Source organism: Neovison vison, chromosome 8 (genome assembly GCF_020171115.1).
Source record: "Neovison vison isolate M4711 chromosome 8, ASM_NN_V1, whole genome shotgun sequence".
NCBI lineage: Eukaryota > Metazoa > Chordata > Mammalia > Carnivora > Mustelidae > Neogale > Neogale vison.
The window spans coordinates 108,758,532-108,779,511 of record NC_058098.1 but is presented as its reverse complement, the minus strand read 5'-3'; the positions used below and the strand labels follow the sequence as shown (position 1 = coordinate 108,779,511).

The 20,980-nt window shown below is 41.2% G+C and overlaps 2 protein-coding genes across 2 annotated transcripts in view; one reads left to right on the top strand and one right to left on the bottom strand.

The window, feature by feature from the left end:
• Positions 1 to 3,119: 3,119 nt before the first annotated feature.
• On the bottom strand, positions 3,120 to 13,893 carry MTLN (mitoregulin). The gene is given in 6 exon segments (XM_044262236.1): positions 3,120 to 3,218; positions 3,816 to 4,206; positions 4,208 to 4,262; positions 4,265 to 4,307; positions 4,310 to 4,357; positions 13,819 to 13,893. Coding segments are annotated over 5 exon segments (495 nt in total). The 3' UTR covers positions 3,120 to 3,218; positions 3,816 to 3,932.
• The window catches only part of LOC122915104 (two pore calcium channel protein 1-like), a 54,893-nt gene continuing 39,279 nt past the window's right edge, over positions 5,367 to 20,980 (top strand). The window contains exons 1-2 of the mRNA XM_044261641.1: positions 5,367 to 5,562; positions 8,968 to 9,163. The gene's annotated coding sequence lies outside the window, so the exon portion shown is untranslated. The remainder of the gene's footprint in view (positions 5,563 to 8,967; positions 9,164 to 20,980) is intronic.

Here is a 20,980-nt window from a genome sequence, read left to right as displayed (position 1 = left end):
GAGATTTAAGAGTCTCTTATGGGGGCGCCTGGGTGGCTCAGTGGGTTAAAGCTTCTGCTTTCAGCTCAGCTCAGGTCATGATCCCAGGGTTCTGGGATTGAGCCCTGCATCAGGCTCTCTGCTCAGCAGGGAGCCTGTTTTCCCACCTCTCACTCTACCTGCCTCTCTGCCTACTTGTGATCTGTCTGTAAAATAAACAAATAAAATTAAAAAAAAAAAAGTCTCTTATGGTTTGTCTCCCTCCCGATCCCATCGTTTCATTTTTTCCTTCCCTACCCCATACAACCCCCCGCCCTGCCTCTCAAATTCCTCGTATCAGAGAGATCATATGATAATTGCCATGACTGAATTTTAACTAAATAGTAATAAATGACCTTTTGCTAACAATAACTAACCCCTTCAAGATCCTGGAAACCTTGTTTTCAAAATTCCTTAAGAGACTTACCCTATCCCTAACCCACTCCCAACTTGAAAGGATAGAATTGCCACCCTGCATGACCCTAGCACAGCTCTTTCTGCCCATGGGTCCTGCCTCCATGCTTTAATAAAACCACCTTTTTGCACCACAGATATCTCAAGAATTCTTTCTTAGCCATCAGCTCTGAACCGTAACATCTTTCCTACATCAAAAGTAACCTAAAATAAGAGTCTTGCAGTGAGGTAGCTGAAACCAAGCCAAAACATGGTGACTGTTTCTCCTAAGAACAAGCTATTTTGTAAAACTCATTACGATTTTCTTATATCGGTGTGTTAAAATGAATACCAACTTTGTGTTGCTACCTTATAGGAGACCCTGAAAAAGAAATTAATAGCTTTTGAGAGACTCATAACGTAGAACTAGTGGAACCACATCATTAGGAACCTACTAAAAACAGATTACAGCAGAGAACAAAGAAAGTTGGCTATTTCAGGATCTTAAAACAATTCATCTTGAGATACAAGTGTCAAATATGTGAGCACCGTGGTGGAAAGCAGTGGTTGGACCTGTGATACAAGATGATTAAGGCACTGGCCTCAAAGAGCTTATGACCTATGGTGACAGACTAGAATCATGTAGCTGTACCACCTACCAAGTGTTGTCACAGAAGTGTCAATTGGTGTGCAGAATTTCCTGCCAAGTGAACAGTACACATTGCATTTGAATTCTTGAGTAAGATTATCCAATGAAAATACCTACTAGGCAGTTTAAATGTGAAGCTGGAAATCAAAGGATCAGGTGGGATAGAAATATCTTGGAGGGTGTTCTGCTTGGATATAATAGTTAATCCTGGGGACTGGTTGGGTAGTCAAAAGGAAAGGACAGAGCAGAGGACCAAGGACTGAAATTGAAGGAACCCACAAAATGAAGCAGTTGCAAAAGTTTAGAAATGCCAAAGTTTCAAATTATTAGGGAAATGTAGGAAGAATTTTCAAGGAGACACTGACATTATCAAATACTCTGAAGGTAAAAATTATTCAGAAATGGCCATAGGATAACAAAAGCTTTTGGGGGGTACAGAGAGCAGACTGCAGCAGGTAAATGGGAAAACATTTAGGAAGAAAGTGATAGTGTACCACTTTTTCTAATTAGCAAATGATGGGGTCAACTTAAGATTTTTTTTTTAAAAGTCAAGATCTTGACTATGTTTTAAATAGAGGGAAAGCAGGGAGAGACTGCAGATGCTAGACAGAAATGGTGTAGTAGAGAACAAGGAAGGTCCTTAACAGGGGTGGGATGCAGAATTCATCTTCTCTTCTGAGAAAGGAAAACTAATGAGATAAAGCCTCAAAACCACGGTTTTCAACCTCTGCTGGGCATCACAATCACCTGCGGAGCTTTAAAAATCTAATGCCCTGGGGCGCCTGGGTGGCTCAGTGGGTTAAAGCCTCTGCCTTCGGCTCTGGTCATGATTCCAGGGTCCTGGGATCGAGCCTCACATCGGGCTCTCTGCTCAGCAGGGAGCCTGCTTCCACCTCTCTCTCTGTCTGCCTCTCTGCCTCCTTGTGATTTCTGTCTGTCAAATAAATAAATAAATCTTTAAAAAAAAAAAAAAATCTAATGCCCAGGCACACCCCAAGCTACGGAAATCCAAATCTGTGGGGAGTGGATCAGTATTTTTAAAGCTCTCTAGATGATTATGTTGCGCAGCCCTGTTGAAAACCACTGCCCTCAACAGCACTATTGACAGGAAGAACGATGAGGGAATTCCCACTTAACGGCGTTTACCTTTTCATATGGTTGAGAAGCAAACTGCAGGCCAGATGGGAAGAGCTCTAAGAACCAAAATTTTAATCCTTGCATTCACAGAATGAAAACAAGAATTGGAAGTAATAGAGCATGATGGCCCAGTAAAATGGGAAAAAAAAAAGTTTTGTGTGGAAACAACTTTCCTAGCTTTTCTTATGTTAATATGGAGTTGCTGTTAAATGTGCTGAGACACAAAATTAATCTTTACAAGAATGAACAAGAACAGTGTTATAGAAAACACTTATTGCAAATTGAAAATAACCAAGGATTTAGTCACTAACTTTTGATTTTTAGATAATAGTTGGAATAGGGGCACCTGGGTGGCTCAGTGGGTTAAAGCCTCTGCCTTCGGCTCAGGTCATGATCCTGGGGTCCTGGGATCGAGCCCCGCCATCGGGTTCTCTGCTCAGCGGGGAGCCTGCCTCCTCCTCTCTCTCTGCCTGCCTCTCTGCCTACTTGTGATCTCTCTCTGTCAAATAAATAAATAAAATCTTAAAAAAAAAAAGATAATAGTTGGAATATATCACTAAGCTTTAGTCAAGAGGGTTTTTCCTTTAATATATATTCTATAATGACATATAAATGCAATTTTTGCAGTAATATTCAGAGTATGTTATCGTTCTATACTTGGGGCATATACCTCACCCTTAACTCAGTTATTTTTACACAGCCACTTGTTTTCCTGAACAGATCCAGTAACAGTTGGCCAAAAGGATTCACATGGTCACTAGGCCAACTCTGCTTTGCAGCTGTACTAAAGAACTGGCATAGATTCCTTAAGAATGAGGCTATCTCCTCAAAAACACTAATAGATCTGTTTTGAGAATCCAGATCTTTTGATGAAGTAAACTGCTTGGCAAGATATTCCTTTCCTTTTGATGGAAGATTCAGAGATGTTTAAATTTTTTTTATTTTGAAAATAAAATTGACTCATAAAGTGCAAGGAGAAATTAGATCCGTCCAGTGCTCTATATCCATCTTCGACACACTGCTGGAAACAGAAAAGAGAAAAATAATCAGAAATATACAACCGTTAACTTCAAATTATTCTATGTAAATTCTATGTAAATTATTCTATGTAGTTAAGAACTATGAACTATAAGATTTGATGTTACAGATAACTGAATGTGCGCAGATCTGATGATAAAGCTACCACTAGATAAGCTACCACTAGATGCAAGACTCCTAACTTCCAGGCCACGGGTCTTTCCACTTTATCAGGCTGCTCACAACCAAAGAATTCGGATTGAAGATTACAAAACGTGAATGCAAAGATGTACTATGGTCTACCAAGGATATTATCGAAAAGAATGATAAGGGGGTAGGAGGTGGCAGGAATACCTCCACGGTCACTTTTTTTCTTCTTTTCCTTCTTTCCAGGATTTCCCTTTTTGAAATTTAACGTCAAGGTGCAACAATGTTGCACATGGTAAGACATTCCCACTAAAGGCACGCAGTGAACTGAACTAGGAAAGCACAACTGGGGAAAGTAAGTTACTGGGAAAAGCAAAACCTCCTCAGAATCCTTGAGGCAAGACTTTCGCCGGCTCCCAACGTCTCCTCTTACAGCCCCGTAGGTACTACTCACCAACTCTCCAAAAAGAACAAGGCGCGGCAGGCGGTGAGTGTGAAGCCGGCCTGAGCCCCCGCGTGGGCGAGGCGAGGAGGGCGCGTGGGGGTCGGCGCCGACCGACAGCGCGGGGTCTCAGGCCAGGTCCAGCTTTTTCTGAGTCGTCGCCAGCTTGTCCTGCAGCCTCCGCTTCCTCCAGTCCAGGTAGCGCCTCCGCAGTCGGTTCGCCTGCCAGCCCACGAGCACTCCGGACGCGAAAGCCACCAGCACAGACAGCTGCAGCGTCCGCTCAGACACGTCCGCCATGGCAGCCGGCAGCGTGGAGCCCGACCTACGGCGCGGCGGCGGGGTCAAACGGCGCCCCGCGTTCCCGGGCGGCGCGCGCGGCGGTGCGTGCGCAGCGCGGCCAGCGGCGCGTCGGCTCAAAACAGCTTCGTCCGGCTCTCCTCTTGCTGAAGTCCGGCCCGCCTGTGGGCGCCCCCCACCCCGGCTTCCCGTCCTCTGGGCCGCCGGCAGGGATTACTGTTGGGTATTAGACAGCTGTTGTCTTGCCTTATTAGCTAACTTTGATGGTGTGCATTTCCTCATTGTAAGATCAACTCCCGTCTTTTCTCTCAGCAGTAGACTGCAAGCTGCATATGTAACTCAGTTTACTGGTAACCTATTAAAAAAAATAATTCTAAAACTAAAATTATTTTAGAAATATATTTTGTTTAGTCCAATAGATACAGGATGTTATTTCAACACATAATCAATATGAAAATGATTAATGAGATTTTTTAATACTAAGTGTTTGAAATCTGGTGATTTTATAATTAACAGCATATCCCGGGGGGAGGGGGGTTGGGAGAAGAGGGGTAGGGTTATGGACATTGGGGAGGGTATGTGCTTTTGGGTAAATTGGAAGTGGAGGTGAGCCATGAGAGACTATGGGCTCTGAAAAACAATCTGAGGGGTTTGAAGTGGCGGGGGGGTGGGGGTTGGGGTACCAGGTGGTGGGTATTATAGAGGGCACGGCTTGCATGGAGCACTGGGTGTGGTGAAAAAATAATGAATACTGTTTTTCTGAAAATAAATAAATTGGAAAAAAATAATTAACAGCATATCTCAATGGGAACACTAAATTTTCAGTGGACATACTTAATCGTCTCTAGATTTCATAAAAGTTCATTGAAAAATTAGATCCATATACCCAGGTTGTTCCAAAGACACATACAAATTTCTCTAATAACTGAGTTGAATATCAATTTTTAAATTTAATTTAAATTCATTAAATTTGTAAAAGAAGTTTAAAGTTCCACTCTTCCATCCCACGTGTCACAGATGGGGCTAGTGGCTTCAATATTGGATAGTGAGGTCTAGAGTGCTGTGCTATACCAGACCTATGGTTAAAAAAATTCTAATGATAAAAGTCATTGTGGTAGACCCTAATGTGGTCCCCTATGATTTCCATTTCCCAATGTGCATGCCTTTGTGTAGTTTCTTCTCGTTGAGTGTGGGCTTGACCTGTGACTTGCTTCTAACTGATAGAATAAAGCAAAGGTACTGGGATGTCACTCCTGGGATTCCTTTATGCTCTACAACATTTCTTTTCAACAGACGGCTGACTCTCCTTGTGGGCCAGATGAAGTGAGTGAACGTGTTGAAGAAGCTCATGTAGCCACTGCAGGAGGCTTCTAGAAACACCAGGATGCCTCCAGCCAACAGCCAAAAAGCTGGAGCCTTTGGTTCTGTGGTCCAAGGAAATAAACTACCCACAACCTGAGTAAGTTTGGAAGCAGAATCTCCCCCAGTTCACCCTCCACGTAAGAATACACACAGCCTGGCGGATGCCTTGTGAGAACCAAACAGAGGACCATGTGTCTGGACTCCTAACCCACACAAAGCTGATTTTATAAATGTGCATATTTTAAGTCACTACATTTGTGGTAATTTGTTACACATTGTGGTAATTTGTAAAACCAGTAGAGTCAGGAAAGAGAGACTGGCCTGTGGAGTCCAAACTCTTAGACTGGAGGCTGGCTGACTTCATATTAGCACATGGATTTTCATACTTGAGGCAGAATGCATCTTGGCAGACAGACAATAAAGACGGTATTGGGGCCAATGCGAATTCACATCTGCCATGCTTCATGATCATTTATTTGGCAAACATTTATTGAATGCTGCAGGAGGCATTGGGAATGTAGAAGTGAATACAGCACATCTACCCTCAGCTTGGTGCAGAGTGAAAGATGGAAAAACAATTAGACACGTCCTGATGAACTGGAATATTTAGTTAAGTATGTAGCTTAGACTTAAAAAAAGAAGAAAACCCTCAGAATCACTCTTTCTTATAATCCATCTACTCTGTCAACCAAATTTGTTGGTTATATTTTCAAAATATGGCCAGAATTAAGCCACTTCTGACTTGACTGCTGTCACTGGTTCCAAACTGCCATCATCCCCTACCTAAGTCACTGCAATAGCCCTTTCAGGTTTCTGTGCTTCTGTATCTGTCCACCACATTCTATTCTCAGTGCAGCAGCCAGAGTGAACCTTGGAGGTCAGGAGTTGGATCCCTCACTCTTCTGCTCAAACCAAGGCCCTCGCAGTGGTCCACAGAGCTCTGCATGACCAGCTTCTCTCCAATCCTTACTTCTCTCACTGACGTGTTCCTTGTTTCTTGTGCTCACCAGGCCTGCTGCTACCTAAGAACATTTGCATATGTTAGGGTGCCTGGGTGGCTCAGTAGGTTGGGCATCTGGCTCCTGATTTCCGCTCAGGTAATGATCTCAGGGTGCTGAGATCGAGCCCTGCTTTGGGGTCCATGCTCAGTGCAGAGTGTACTTGAGGATTCTCTCTCTCTCTCCCTCTGCCCCTCCCCACCAATTACACACACACTCTCTCTTTCTCTCTCTCAAATAAATATCCTAAAAATAAAAAAGAACACTTGCATGTGCCGTCCCCCTGCCTGGCATATGGAATACTCTTCTCCCAGGTGCCTGTATGCCTAATTTCCTCACTGTTTCTTGTCAGTTGCCACCTTCTCAACAAGACCTACATGACTATTTAAAAATCACAAATGAACCAACCCCTACTCTCTGGAACTCCTGATCTCCTTTTCCCTGCTCTATTCTCCTCCTCTATAGTATTTATAGCCTTCCACCTACAGTAGGATTTACAGTATTTATTACACTTATTGTTTATTGCCTGTCTGCTGCTACAATGTAAGCTACTCAAGGGCAGGGATTTTTGTCTCAGTTGTGTACTGGTGGATCCTAAGTGCCTGCCACAGGGGCTGGTACCTAACACACAGCTAGTAAATATTTGGGGTTGATGACAGCAAGGAGTGGTCAGGGAAGTCTTAACATGTGTGTGTGTCTGAACTGAATCGTGAAAGGTAAATAAGATCATTAGAAGGAATGAAATTTCCCTGGATCTCAGGGGTTTTTTTATTTGTAAAATGAAGTTTGGTATGATTCAGCAGCTCTAAGGCTTTCTTATTTTATTTATATTTTTTACATAGGCTCTATGCCCAGCACAGAGCCCAGTGCAGGGCTCAAACTCATGACCTTGAGATCAAGACCTGAACTGAGGGGCGCCTGGGTGGCTCAGTGGGTTAAGCCTCTGCCTTCGGCTCGGGTCATGATCTCAGGGTCCTGGGATCGAGTCCTGCATCGGGCTTTTTGCTTGGTAGGGAGCCTGCTTCCTCCTCTCTCTCTCTCTGCCTTCCTCTCTGCCTACTTGTGATGTCTGTCAAATAAATAAATGAAATCTTTAAAAAGAAAAAAAAAAAAAAAGACCTGAACTGAGATCAGGAGGTGGATACCTAACTGACTGAGACACCCAGGGGCCCCTAAGACTATTTTTAGTTCTGGCAGCCTGAAGTTGTGTGCTCTGGCCACTGCTATTATTGCAAATTTAAACTTCACTTGGAATTCTTACCTCATCCCTAAGTGGCCTTTGGGCTAAAAACAACCAGATCATGCGCACACATGCACCTCATCAAGATGTGAATGTGGGAAAACCTTAGGTGAATAGAGCTGGCAGAGACCATAGAAATGTCTTTTTTTTTTTTTTTTTTTTTTTTTTAGCAAGAGCAAACTTCAGCCAAAGGTGAGAATACAGCTCCTGGGAAGGAGGCAGGGGTCTAAGATTTTAAATCCCTTTTAAAGAGTCAGTGCGTCCCTGCCTTGAGACTGTATTTTTTCCCCATGGTGCATCATTTCCATGTGACATGTTAGTAGACTTGGTAATGGTCAACCAGCTTTGAGGTGATGATTAAATTTGGATTAACAGGCTGAATAGTTAAGTATAATGAGTTAATTGATCACATGAGTGTCTTCTGAATGATACATTAACTGCCATTATTGAGTTTGTTTTTTGAAGTACTTGCCCAGGGAAAAGATTTTTGTCATTTACAGTATTAGACCTTTATTACTTATAAATTCTTTTAAAGCATATAAAAGGAATTGATTTCCTCTGCAACTCCAGGACCCTAAGTAACAAAGCAGTCATTTTACACCCTGGAGCCTCCAAAAGGGAAAAGCTTTGCCATGATTAACATGGAGTATTCATCCCCTTAGGTCCTTGAGGTCTGGCCCAGAAGAACTCTGGCTGGCGCTGTTCGCCTGAGCCACAAGCACACAGCTCTGTGTCTCAGGAGTTTTAACTGTCAGACCCTTTGCTTCACATTCTCTTCCCTCGAGTTTTTGGAAGTGGGAGGAAAAAGTCTTGTGTGATTGGGCCTTGTGCTGAACTCACTCACCTGACTTCACTAGTGTACACTCCAAGAGGCTGGGACTTGGGCAAGGTGGGCAAGCAAAGTAAATGCGCCTGGTTGTGTGATTTCTTTCCTTCTCTCTCTTTTAAAAAAATTTTTAAAAATTTTTATTGGGTTATGTTAGTCACCATAAAATACATCATTAGTGGGAGCGTCTGGGTGGCTCAGTGGGTTAAGCCTCTGCCTTTGGCTCAGATCATGGTCCCGGGGTCCTGGGATCAAGCCCTGCATCGATCTCTGCTGAGCAGAGAGCCTGCTTTCCCCCTCTCTCTGCCTGTCTCTCTGCCTACTTGTGATCTCTCTATGTCGAATAAATAAATAAAATCTTTTAAAAAAATACATCATTAGTTTTTGAAGCAGGTTGTGTGATTTCTAAGTGAGAATCATTTCCTCCCCGGTGCACAGGCAAGAATGAAAGCGATACCGTGGGGAAAGGTGAGCCTCGAGCCTTCTCTGTCAGGAGCTGTAACACACTGCAAGTCCGTCTCTCTAGTCTGTCATTCTGGAAACGTGCACAGTAGAATGGCCTCCTATAATCCTTTCAGAAAGCACAGGAGACTCCTTCTGAATAAGACCCCAACCTGTCTCCTCATAATTCGAGGTAAGTGGTCATCTATGATTCACTCTATTCCAGTAAGTGTTTCCTGAGTGCATACCGTGGCTGGATATTTAGGGCAACATACACCATGTGGAGCCAATCTCAAGGATCTCCTGTCGAGGAGAGAGAATGACAACAATCAAATCCTCACACAAATAAATATAGCGCTTCAGACCCAGATGAGTGCGTGGATGAGAGTACTGTGTGTCATGCTTGAGGGAACCCAGCAGAGCCTCACTGTGGTTGGGAGGATGGGAGCTGTGAAGAAAGGCCTCCAATGGACTTTGCCCTGAGAACCCCACTGGAGACACACAAGCAGAGAAGAGAGGGAGAGCCCTGCTCTTGGCCCAGGCGATGCACCGGTGACTGTTGTGAGGCTGCAAAAAGCCAACTCAGTGAGAATCTAAGGGGCAGGCATGGAAGAGAGGCAGGAGAAGTAGGTAGGCCTTGCAGGCCATATCAGGGCTTTGGATTTTAATTAGAGTAAAGTAGGCAGCTGTTTCTGTGAGCAGAGTCTTGCATGGTTCTCTTTACATATTGATAAAATTAATCTGGCTTCTGTTGGAGAATGGATCAGAAGGTGCTATGGATGCAAGCAGGGAAACTGGTTAGAAAACTACTCCACTGGTTCAGACAAGAGACAGTGGTGGTGTAGTCTATGGTGGTGGATGTTGGGCAGATTTGAGGGTGACCATTTTTTCTTGCAGGTCTATAAAGGTGTCCCATTATTGGTACTACAATGGCTTTGAGTGGAGACCACTGGTAGCCATACTTGTGGGGAGCACAGGCGTAAAAAACACACCAGTGGAATCACTACATTATACACCGGAAACTAATGTATCATTGTCTGTCAACTTCAATGAAAAAAGGAAGAAGAAAAGATGTTCCAGTTATCTTCTGGCTTACATAATTTAATTTTTAAAATTTTTTGTTTTTTAATTTAAATTCAGTTAATTTACATTTAATGCATTATTAGTTTCAGAGTAGAGGTCAGTGATTCATCAGTCTTATACAATACCCAGTGCTCATTACATCCCATGCCCTCCTTAGTGTCCACCACCCAGTTATCCCTTTTCCCCCTTACCTCCAGCAACCCTCAGTTTGTTTCCTATGATTAAGAATCTCTGATCATTTGTTTCCCTCTCTGATTTCACTTGCTTAATTTTAGAAAAGAAGTCTTTATCTGTATGTAATGAATCTTATCTTCCTCTGGCTGCTTTAAAGACTGTATCACAAGGTTTTAGTAATTCGGTTATGATATTTTGTATAGTTTTTCCAAGTTCATTCTGTTTGGAATGTGTCAAGTCTCTTGAATCTGTGGGCTTAATAGTTCTCACCAAGTTTAGGAGAGTTTTGACCATTTTTTCTTCAAATCTTTTTATGCCTCCTCCCCCCTCACCCTGGGAGTGCAGTTCTGTGTATATGACGTTTGATATTATTCCATAGGTCATGGACGCATTTTTCCCTCCTTGTGCAGCAACCTCATCTCTGGTACTTTGCCCTTCAAGTTCCGCCACGTCTTCTTTCCAGAACTCCAGTCTCCATCACCTCAACTCAGCAAGACTCTGAGCCAAGCTCTGGTTTTGCCCTCCCTGCACTGTGCCCTTAGAATCCCTCAAAACTCTCTCCAGGAGGTAATAGGATAAGAATAGGGCTGATCTCATGTGTTTCCTTTCTTTCAGGAGTCTCAGTCCTGTTTTCCCTGTTGTACCACGTCTGAAACTGATGTATGCCTTTTATCCACTTTTTAATAATTGTTTCCAGCGGGAGGGCAGTTCCTATAGCTGTTAATCTTTCATGGGTGGAGTGGACATGGTTACATGTTTCGTGTATTTTGATATGTTTATTTGGTTAATGTTTGACTTCCCACATTAGACTGTTGGTGGGGACCATTTTTATTTCTGTTTATCATTATTTCTTCATAATATGTGCTCAATCAGTAGTTGTTGAATGAAAAGTTATTTTTAGATAAAAAAACATTTATTTGCAATGAAAAATTGCCATATGTAACTTTAAAAAGTTGACAAATACCATCAACAACACAAAATCAAGCAAATAATAAATGTTATAATTATATTAAGAAAGAGGGCACTCATTACTAACTAAAACAATGATATTTTGGATTTTTTTGTTCTGTAAGCAAGTCAGAACTATACTTGTAAAGCACAGTCTATCAGCTGTGCAGAGTGTTGGCCTTGTACAGGATTATAGGACATACATACAGAATTCAGGGATTGGTGGATTTTAGAAGTGATAATGTTAAGGATTTTTTTTAAAAAAACCTCTTAACTGTGAAAGCAAGGGATTCATTGATGACTGGCTAGCTTGCAGAAGTTTGCCCATTGAAATGAGACTCTTGCTAATTGATTTCTTTTCAAGAAGTGTGATTACTGATATGATATCGGTATGGATTGAGCAGGATGCATTTAAAACTGTTTATAGTAGTACTGTTTTGGTCAGATAATTTTTTGTAGGGGGACAGAAGATTTTTTCCCCTCATTTCTCTTTTTAATCTTCCATTCATTAGAATTGCAGGAAAAACTCTAGGAATTAGGCAGAGTTCTACGACTGTTACTGATCTTTCTTGAAGATGACGTTTCATTTCTAGAAGTCTGATTATCAGTTGAGTATCAACCATCATGTTTTCATCTTGTTTTGTCGTTGATCGATGTGCTTTTTTGACTCTGGGAAACAGAAGTTAAACAACTATAAGGCAAACATGAATAATTAATACTATTATAGGATGGAACTAGAAGGCACATAGAAGTCATGACCCAGTATTTCCTAGTTGGCTCCACCAACTTCCTGAGTCAACCTTGAAGAGTCAGGTTTTCCCCTTAAGTGTCCCCTTTTCCCTTAAGTTTGGTTATGGATTGTTCCATCTCACCTGTGGGACAAAATGTAGGTAATATGGAGTATGAGCAATAGTGCAAACTCCAAGGTTATTCTACTCTCTGTAACTAACCACTATTGAGCTGTAAGGGCTGGACTCATTTATTGTGTCAGTCAAAAAGTGAGGTTCTGGTTGTTGATGATCACCTCAAGTTGGGCGAATTTTATAGGCAGCATCACAATCCTCAGGAGGCTATTAACAAAATACTATTTATGTCTCCAGAAAAAATAATAAATTGCTACTTCGAGAACGTTACTGCAAAGAATAGTAAATGAGAAGGCAAAAGTAATAGTATTTCATAATTAATTAAATACTGTTTTGCATGCGGTACCATCAGATTTAAAAGGTCCAGCATAAGATCTGAAGATGTGTCTACTAATTTAGCTAAGGCTATATTTGCTCTAAGACCAATAGGATATGCCTTAACCACTGGATGAAAAGACAGGTTAATCATAGCCATGGATCTTCAGTAAGTGCTGTGTGCTGATAGCTTTAGATTGGGACCTAATCTTTCCTTTTGTGTACATACAAAAAGGAAGTTTTATGATCATCCAGGGGAGGTAGTTTACGTAGATGGATGCTGTGAGACCATAGAAAGCCTTTTCCATTGATGCTTTTTCCATTCTATGAAAGAGGTTCTAAGAAGTTCGATGTAGTCAAATGGTATCAAGTTCTTGCTATTTCAGAAAAGTTTGGTACCCATTATGCATAATACCCAGTGAATCTCAGAAGTTCTTCTTACTATCTTCCAGTGGTTGGTTTTGGGTAATTTTGATTAATTTGTAATCTCTCCTTAAATCTTGTCTTTCCTTCTGCTGACATGTCTTGGCCAGGTCAGTGAGCAGATACTTACAGTGAGTCTTAGAATCCACATCAGGGGAATCTCAGACGACGTCATTTACATGTTGGATCAGAGCAATCACTTATAGGAATAGCATCTCCCAGGTCTTGTTTTTTTTAATTTAAGATTTTATTTATTTGAGAGAGAGAGAGAGAAAGCACGCGCAAGAGCAGGGGGTGAGGGGCAGAGGGAGAGGGAGAAGCAGGCTTCCTGCTGAGCAAGGAGCCCAACACAGGGCTCTGTGCCAGGACTCTAGGATCATGACCTGAGCCAAAGGTGGATGCTTAACTGAGTGAGTACCCAGGCAGTCTTGGTTTAACTAAGATGAGACTTCAGTGAATTCCTGGGTCCAAGTGAACTATTACTTTTCCCAGGTGAAAGCAAGTAATGACTAATTTTTATATACTGGGACACTGAACAAAGACACGTATAAATCTATTACAGTGAGGAGAGGATGGTGTTTAGGTTGGGCATTACTAGGAAGTGAAGTGTAATTATTTTGCTAATTTCATACAGGTCTCAAACAACTCTGTTCTTAACCATTAGGTATTTTAACAGTGAAGCAGATGTATTACATGAACTGGTACAAGGCAGAATGAGTGGTTACTGTAATGCTCACCAGAAGCTGGTCTTAGGTTTAACTAGCCAGTCATACTCAATGACTTTAACAGTCCATGCTTGGCATTGGGCTCACCAAGAAGGATAAAGGTCTGGATATGGTGCACTGACCTGGCAGTCAGGCGTGTTTCTTCAGCAGTAGTCTTGTAGCTAAGCACAGAGTTGTTCAAGTGACACTTAAATGTGAGAGGATGAGGTCATAAAGGTGGTGTGAGAGCCAAGCTCACTTCCCACCTAGAAACCAGTATCCTGCACACAGTTCTGCAGGCAGGGCTTCCAGGGCCACAAGGCCCAGTTCCAACTCACCCTGGGGAAGCCCAGAGCAACAGCCTTCTGCCAGGCATTTACACAGCAGTCCTGGTCCTTGTAATTTGGAGGCATTTCACCAGTCCGGGCTCCTTTTTACCATAAAGAGTGTTGACAGCCCAGCTTGGTGAGGTTTCTAATGAAAAGGGACTAGGAAGGTAACCCAAGCTCAGTTTTGCTTATACAGAGGATTTTTGCTAACCTTTTGCTCACAGGTACAGTTGGCTAAGATCTTTCTTTGCTTCAACCTTGAGAAGATACTAACATAGAACAGCATAAATTCCCGCCTAAATGTGGTGAATTAATTTTTGACAAGGAGGGCAGTTTGGTAGGTGTAGGATAGTTTTCAGTAAATGGTTCTGGGAAACTGGACAGCCATAAGGAAATATGGACCTTGAACCTCAACTCATACTGTGTATACAACTAATTCAAGAGATGTCATAGGTCTAAATATAAAACATAAAGCTATAGACTTTTAGAAGAAAGCATAACAGAGAATCTTCATGAAATTGGGTTAAGTAAGGACTCCTTTTTTAAAAGATTTTATTTATTTGACAGAGAGAGAGAGCGCACAAGCAGGCAGAGAGGCCAGCAAAGGGAGAAGTAACCTCCCCACTGAGCAGAGAGCTTGACATGGGGCTCAGTCCCAGGACCCTGAGATCATGACCTGAACCGAGAAGGCAGATGCTTAACCAACTAAGCCACTTAAGAGCCCCAAAGAATCCTTATTATGATACCAAAAGCACAATCATTAATTGAACTTGATGAAAATTACACAATTTTGTCCCACCAAAGATACTATTAAGAAAATAAAAAGACAATCCAAAGGTTGGGGGAAATATTTGAAAATCCCATATCCAACAAAAACTATATGCAGAATGCGTAAGAAACTCTCAAAACTCAACACTAGAAAACAAAAAGCCATATAAAACTGGGAGATATTTTAACAGACACTTTACCAGAGAAGATACGCAGAAGACAGGTGCATGAAATAATTTGCAAAGTCATTAGTCATTAGGGACATGCAAATTAAAACCATGATGAGGTAACACTACACACCTATTAGAACAGCTGAATCATTTTTCAGGTGACGATACCGAACATGTTGGCAGGGGTTCTGAGAAACCAAAACTCTCATACACTGTCAGTGGGAATGCAAGATGGTATAGTGACTCCAAGAGAAGTTTGTCAATCTTTTGTTAAAAGTTAAACATGCACTGACTGGTTGACCGGTAATTCCATTCTTAGGAATTTGCCCTAAAGAAACGAAAATTTATATTTACCCCAAATCTGTACATTAATGTTTTTAGCACCTTTATTCACAGTAGTCAAAAACTGGAGAGACCCGCATGTCCTGTCACAGGTGAATGGATGAGTAAACTGTGGTACATCCAAACAACACAATGACATCCAGCAGTAAAAAGGAATTACTCTCGATGCACACAGCAGCTGAGATGAGTCTCTAAAGTGTTTTGCTATGTGAAAGAAACCAGACTCAAAGTCACATGATTCCATGTCTATGACACTCTGGAAAAGGCCAAACTGTAGATTGGAGAACACATCAGTGGTTGCTGAGGGTTCAGGAAGGCGGACTTGACCACGAAGTAGTTTTTGAGGTCATAGAACTTTCTGTATTCCAGCTGTCGTGTTGGCTACTCAAATCTCTGTGTGCGTTTAAACTTAACAAAAAAAATTACCCACTTTTTAAAGTCAATTTGATATGTTAACTTAAAAAATAAACAAACCCAACAAAATAAACAAACCCAACTAATTTGAAACCATGTCCACATGAAACAGTTACACGAATATGGTTCATAGCTACTTTATTCATTACTGCTAAAACTTGAAAGCAACCAAGATGTCCTTCAATAAGTGAAAGGATAAGCAAGCTGTGCTCCTTCCATACAATGGAATATTATTGCAATGAAAAGAAATGAGCTATCAGGCCATGAGAAGACATGGATTAACCCTAAATGCATGTTGCTAAGTGTAAGACGCTGCTCTGAATGCCTGTGTATGGCAGGATTCCAGGCATACACCTTCTGGCAAAGGCAAAACTAAAGAGACGATAAGAGATCAGTGGTTACCATGGGTCTCAGGGGAGGGAGAAGGGTTGAGTAGGTAAAGCAGAGTGGATTTATGGGGATGATAAAATATTACATATGATACAGTAATGGTGGGTCCATGACATTATGCATTTGTCAAACCCCATAGACTTATAGCACGAAGACTGGATTGTAATGTATGCAATATTTTTGAAATTTTTAGCTGTGGTAAATGTATGTAACACATATTTGTCATTTTTACCATTTTTAAAGATTTATTTATTTGTTTGAGGGAGAGAAGATGCCAGTGGGGGTAGAGGTGGAGGGAGAGGGAGACCAGCAGACTCCCCGCTAAGCAGAGAGCCTGATGCGGGTGTCAGTGCAGGGCTTAATCCCAGGACCTTGAGATCATGACCCAAGCTGAAACCAAGAGTGGGTTGCTTAACCAACTGAGCCACCTAGGCACCCCCATTTTTATCATTTTTAAGTGGCAGTGATTACATTCACAATGTTGTGTAGCCATTCCAAATCCATTCCAATATCCATTTCCAGATCTTTTTCATCATCCCAAACAGAAACTGTGTCCCCATTAAATAACTCTCCCTTCTCCCTTTTTTCCAGCTCCTAGTAGACTCTATTATACTTTCTATCTCTATGAATTTACCTACTCTAGGTACCTCCTGTAAGTGGAATCACATGGTATTTGTCTTTCTGTATCTGGCTTATTTAATTTAACGTTTTAAAGGTTTATCTATATTAAAGCATGTTTCAGAATTTAACTCTTTGTCACAACTAAGTAATATTCTATAGTTTATGTAAATACCACATTTTCTTTGTCCATTCACCAACAGATGGGCTGGGTTGTTTCCACCTTTTGTCCATTATGAATACTACCGTTGTGAACATGGACATCCAGGTATATGTTTGAGTCCTACTTTCAGATCTTTTGAGTGTATACCCAGAAGTAGAATTGCTGGATCATATGGTAATTCTATGTTTAGCTGAGGAAACCCCACTGTGTTTTCCACAGAGGTTGCCCCATTTTACATTCCCACTAACAATGTACCAACATTCCAATTTCTCCATCCTTGCCAACCCTTGTTATTTTCCTTTTTTTTTTTTTTTGTTATAGCCATCCTAATGGGTGTGAGTTAGTATCTCATTGTGGTTTTAACTTTCATTCCCTGATTAATGATGTTGAACATATTTGCATGTGCCTATTGGCCATTTGGCCATTTCTTTGGAGAAAAGTCTATTCAAGATTTTTGCCCATTTTTGTATTGCATTGTTTGCATTTTATTGTTTTTGCATTTAGTAGTTCTTTATATATTTTGGATACTGATCCCTTATCAGATATACACTTTGCAAATGTCTTCTCCCATTCTGTGGGTTGTCTTTTTACTATCTTAATAATATCCTTTGATGAGCAAAAGTTTTACATTTTGAGCAAGTCCAATTTACCTATTTTGTTGTTGCCTGTGTTTCTGGTGTCATATTCAAGAAATCATTGCAAGTCCAATGTCATAAAGACATTCCCCTATGCTTTTCACCCATTTTGAGTTAATTTTTGTATATGGTATGAGGTAAGAGTCTATCTTCATTCTTTTGCTTGTGAATAGACAGTTGTCCCAGCATCATTTGTCCTCTCTCATTGAATGGTCTTGGTTCTTGCTGAAAATCAATTGATTATATGTGTGAGAATCTATTTGTAGACTGTGTATTCTATTCCTTTGATTTATCTGTCTGTTCTTATGCTAGTACTACAATGTATGGTTACTGCAGGTTTGTTGTAATTTTAAAAATCAGGAAATATGGCTGGGCATGGAGCCTACTTAAAAAAAAAATCAGGAAGTGTGAGTCCTCCAAATTTGTTCTATTTTTGATTTTGTTGTGGATATCCTCCGGAATGCAAAGGGGTATATCATTGTGATTTTGATTTGCATTCTCCTAATGATGAGTGATGTTGAATATTTTCATGTGCTTATTAGCCATTTCTTTATCTTCTTTGGAGAAAAGTCCTTTCCCCACTTTGAAAACTTGGGTTCCTGTTTTTTGTTGTTGTTGATGATGAGTTGTAAGAGTTCTCTGCATTTTGAATACTAGATCCTTATGAGATACAAGTTTTTCCCACTATCCAAAAGCCGAATGTTCCTATGAAATCTGCAGTGCTGTAAAATGAAAAGGCAGTTACAATTTTTTAAAAAGATTTTATTTATTTGACAGAAATCACAAGTAGGCAGAGAGGCGGGGAGGGGGGCGGCGAGTAGGGAAGCAGGCTCCCTGCTGAGCAGAGAGCCCAGTTCAGGGCTCCATCCCAGGACCCTGAGATCATGACCTGAGCCAAAGGCAGAGGCTTACCCCACTGAACCCAGGACCCTGAGATCATGACCTGAGCCAAAGGCAGAGGCTTACCCCACTCATCCCAGGACCCTGAGATCATGACTTGAGCCAAAGGCAGAGGTTTAACCCACTGAGCCACCCAGGCGCCCCCAAAAGCAGTTACTGTTAATTTACAGTTTACCCTTGAACAGCATGGGGAGTGAGGGATGCCAAAGCCCTGTGAAGTCAAAAATCCATATATAAATTTTGACTCCCAAAAAGATAAGTACTAATAGCCTGCCATCGACTGGAAGCCTTACCAATATCAAAGTTAATACACGTTGTGCATGTTATACATGTTATATACTGTATTCTTTCAATAAAGTGAGCTATAAAGAAGAAAATACTATTAAGAAAACCATAAGAGAGGGGCGCCTGGGTGGCTCAGTGGGTTAGGCCGCTGCCTTCAGCTCGGGTCATGATCTCAGGGTCCTGGGATCGAGTCCCGCTTCGGGCTCTCTGCTCAGCGGGGAGCCTGCTTCCTCCTCTCTCTCTCTGCTTGCCTCTCTGCCTACTTGTGATCTCTGTCAAATAAATTAAAAAAAAAAAAAAGAAAACCATAAGAGAAATTACAGTATTGTACTTGTCTCAGTATTGTATTTGTCTCAAAAAAATCTGCATGTAAGTTGGGCCCACATAGTTCAAATCCATGTTGTTCAAGGATCAACTTTTTTTTTTTTTTTAAAGATTTTTTATTTATTTATTTATTTGACAGACAGAGATCACAAGTAGGCAGAGAGGCAGGCAGAGAGAGAGGAGGAAGCAGGCTCCCTGCAGAGCAGAGAGCTCGATGCGGGCCTCGATCCCAGGACCCTGGGATCATGACCTGAGCCGAAAGCAGAGGCTTTAATCCACTGAGCCACCCAGGCGCCCAGGATCAACTTTTATGGAAGCATTTTTGAGTGTTCCCAGGCCCCCAAAATAACATCTTAGGCTTTTCAGATACCTTAGGACACATCTTGCTAATGGATGCACAAAATAAGTTGCCATAGAGCACGTGTGCTCAAAGACATAGGTCCTAAGTATGGCGGCTGAGATGCTGAGTGTAGTTCCTAGAGAAGGTGCTTGGTGGCGCCACTCTTGCTGTTCAGGGTACATGCTGCCTCTACAGCAGCCCATGGCAAAACCAGTGCGGAATGCTATTTTTGCTTTTCACCATTTTCATAAAAATGAAAATCCTTTTCAGATTTATTTCGGTTGTGAAAACAGGTACTAATGTAGGTCTCTCAAAAAAGCTAAATGGCCTGATGAGAACTTGCAAAAAGCAGAGGATACCTGTGCATGATTTCATATACAGTGTTTCCCTCCATTCTGTGGGTTGCCTTTTCACAAACTAAATAATGTTCTTTCATGCACAAAATTTTAATTTTGATGAAGCCTAATTTATCTATTTTTTTCTTGTTTATCGATTTCCTTTTGGTTGTTTGTGCTTCTGGTGTCATATTAGAGATGCCATTGCCAAATCCAAGGTCATAAAGATTTGTCCCTATGTTTTTCTTCCAAGTGTTTTATAGTTTTGGCTTTTAAATATGTCTTTTACTCATTTTGATTTAATATTTGTATATGGAGTGAATTAAGTGTCCACTTTCATTCTTTTACATATAGATATTTAGTTGTCCCAGCATCATTTGTTAAAGTGAATGGTCTTTTGGGGCGCCTGGGTGGCTCAGTGGGTTAAGCCTCTGCCTTCGGCTCAGGTCATGATCTCAGAGTCCTGGGATTGAGCTCCGCATCAGGCTTTCTGCTCAGTAGGGAGCCTGCTTCCCACCCCACCCCCTGCCTGCCTCTCTGCCCACTTGTGATCGCTCAAATAAATAAATAAATAAAATCTTAAAAAAAAAAAAAAGGTGAATTGTCTTCCCTACACTTAATGGTCTTGACACCCTTATCAAAAATCAATCTCCTTTCTTTTTTTCAGTAAAATTTTATTGTTTTCTATAAGGAGGTCTTACATATATTTGTGAGATGTATCTTAATTTTAAAATTTTAATATGGAAAATTTCAAATATATACAAAAACAGATGTACTCATCACTCATCCTCCACAACTCATGGCCAACCTCATTACATCTTATTCTTACACATTTCTCTACCTCTATCTTATTTGTGTAAGTCAAGTTTAGTGAAGTATACTTAACATGCCACAAAATGTACCCTTTTTATAATTTGATGAGATATGACCTATGTATTCAGTCACATAAGCCAGCATAACCAATATATAGAATATTTCCAATACCCCACAGACTTTATGACCCCTGTATAGCCAGATCTCTTTCTTAATCCCAGCTACTGGAAAACACCAATTGGAATTTTGTCCTTATAGTTTTGTCTTTTCTTGTATTGGGCCTCAATTTTGTTTACAAAATTCTCAATTTTCTTAATAGACAACACGCTTTATTTTTGGGCTCTCTCATGGTTCAAAGGATGCATAGCTAGGTCAGCTTGGAGCCCTGGCAACAGCCCTTCTGTTTGAAGGAGAATAAACAAGTAACCATCTTCCTGTCAGGGCAGAGGCAAAGATGCAAAATGGCGCTCTGGGTCCCCTAAGGAAGGGGAGGAGGGAGCCTTGAGAAAATAGTGTCCTTTGAGAACAGCCTTCCACATCCCCCTTTCTGTGGTTAATTGCAAAGTATTGATTGAAATCATTTCATACCACTTCTAAAAATTCTCACTCAACAAATACTTTTTGAAAACCTTCTATTTTTCAGACATTGGTGCAGATGTTTGGGAATCTGTGGA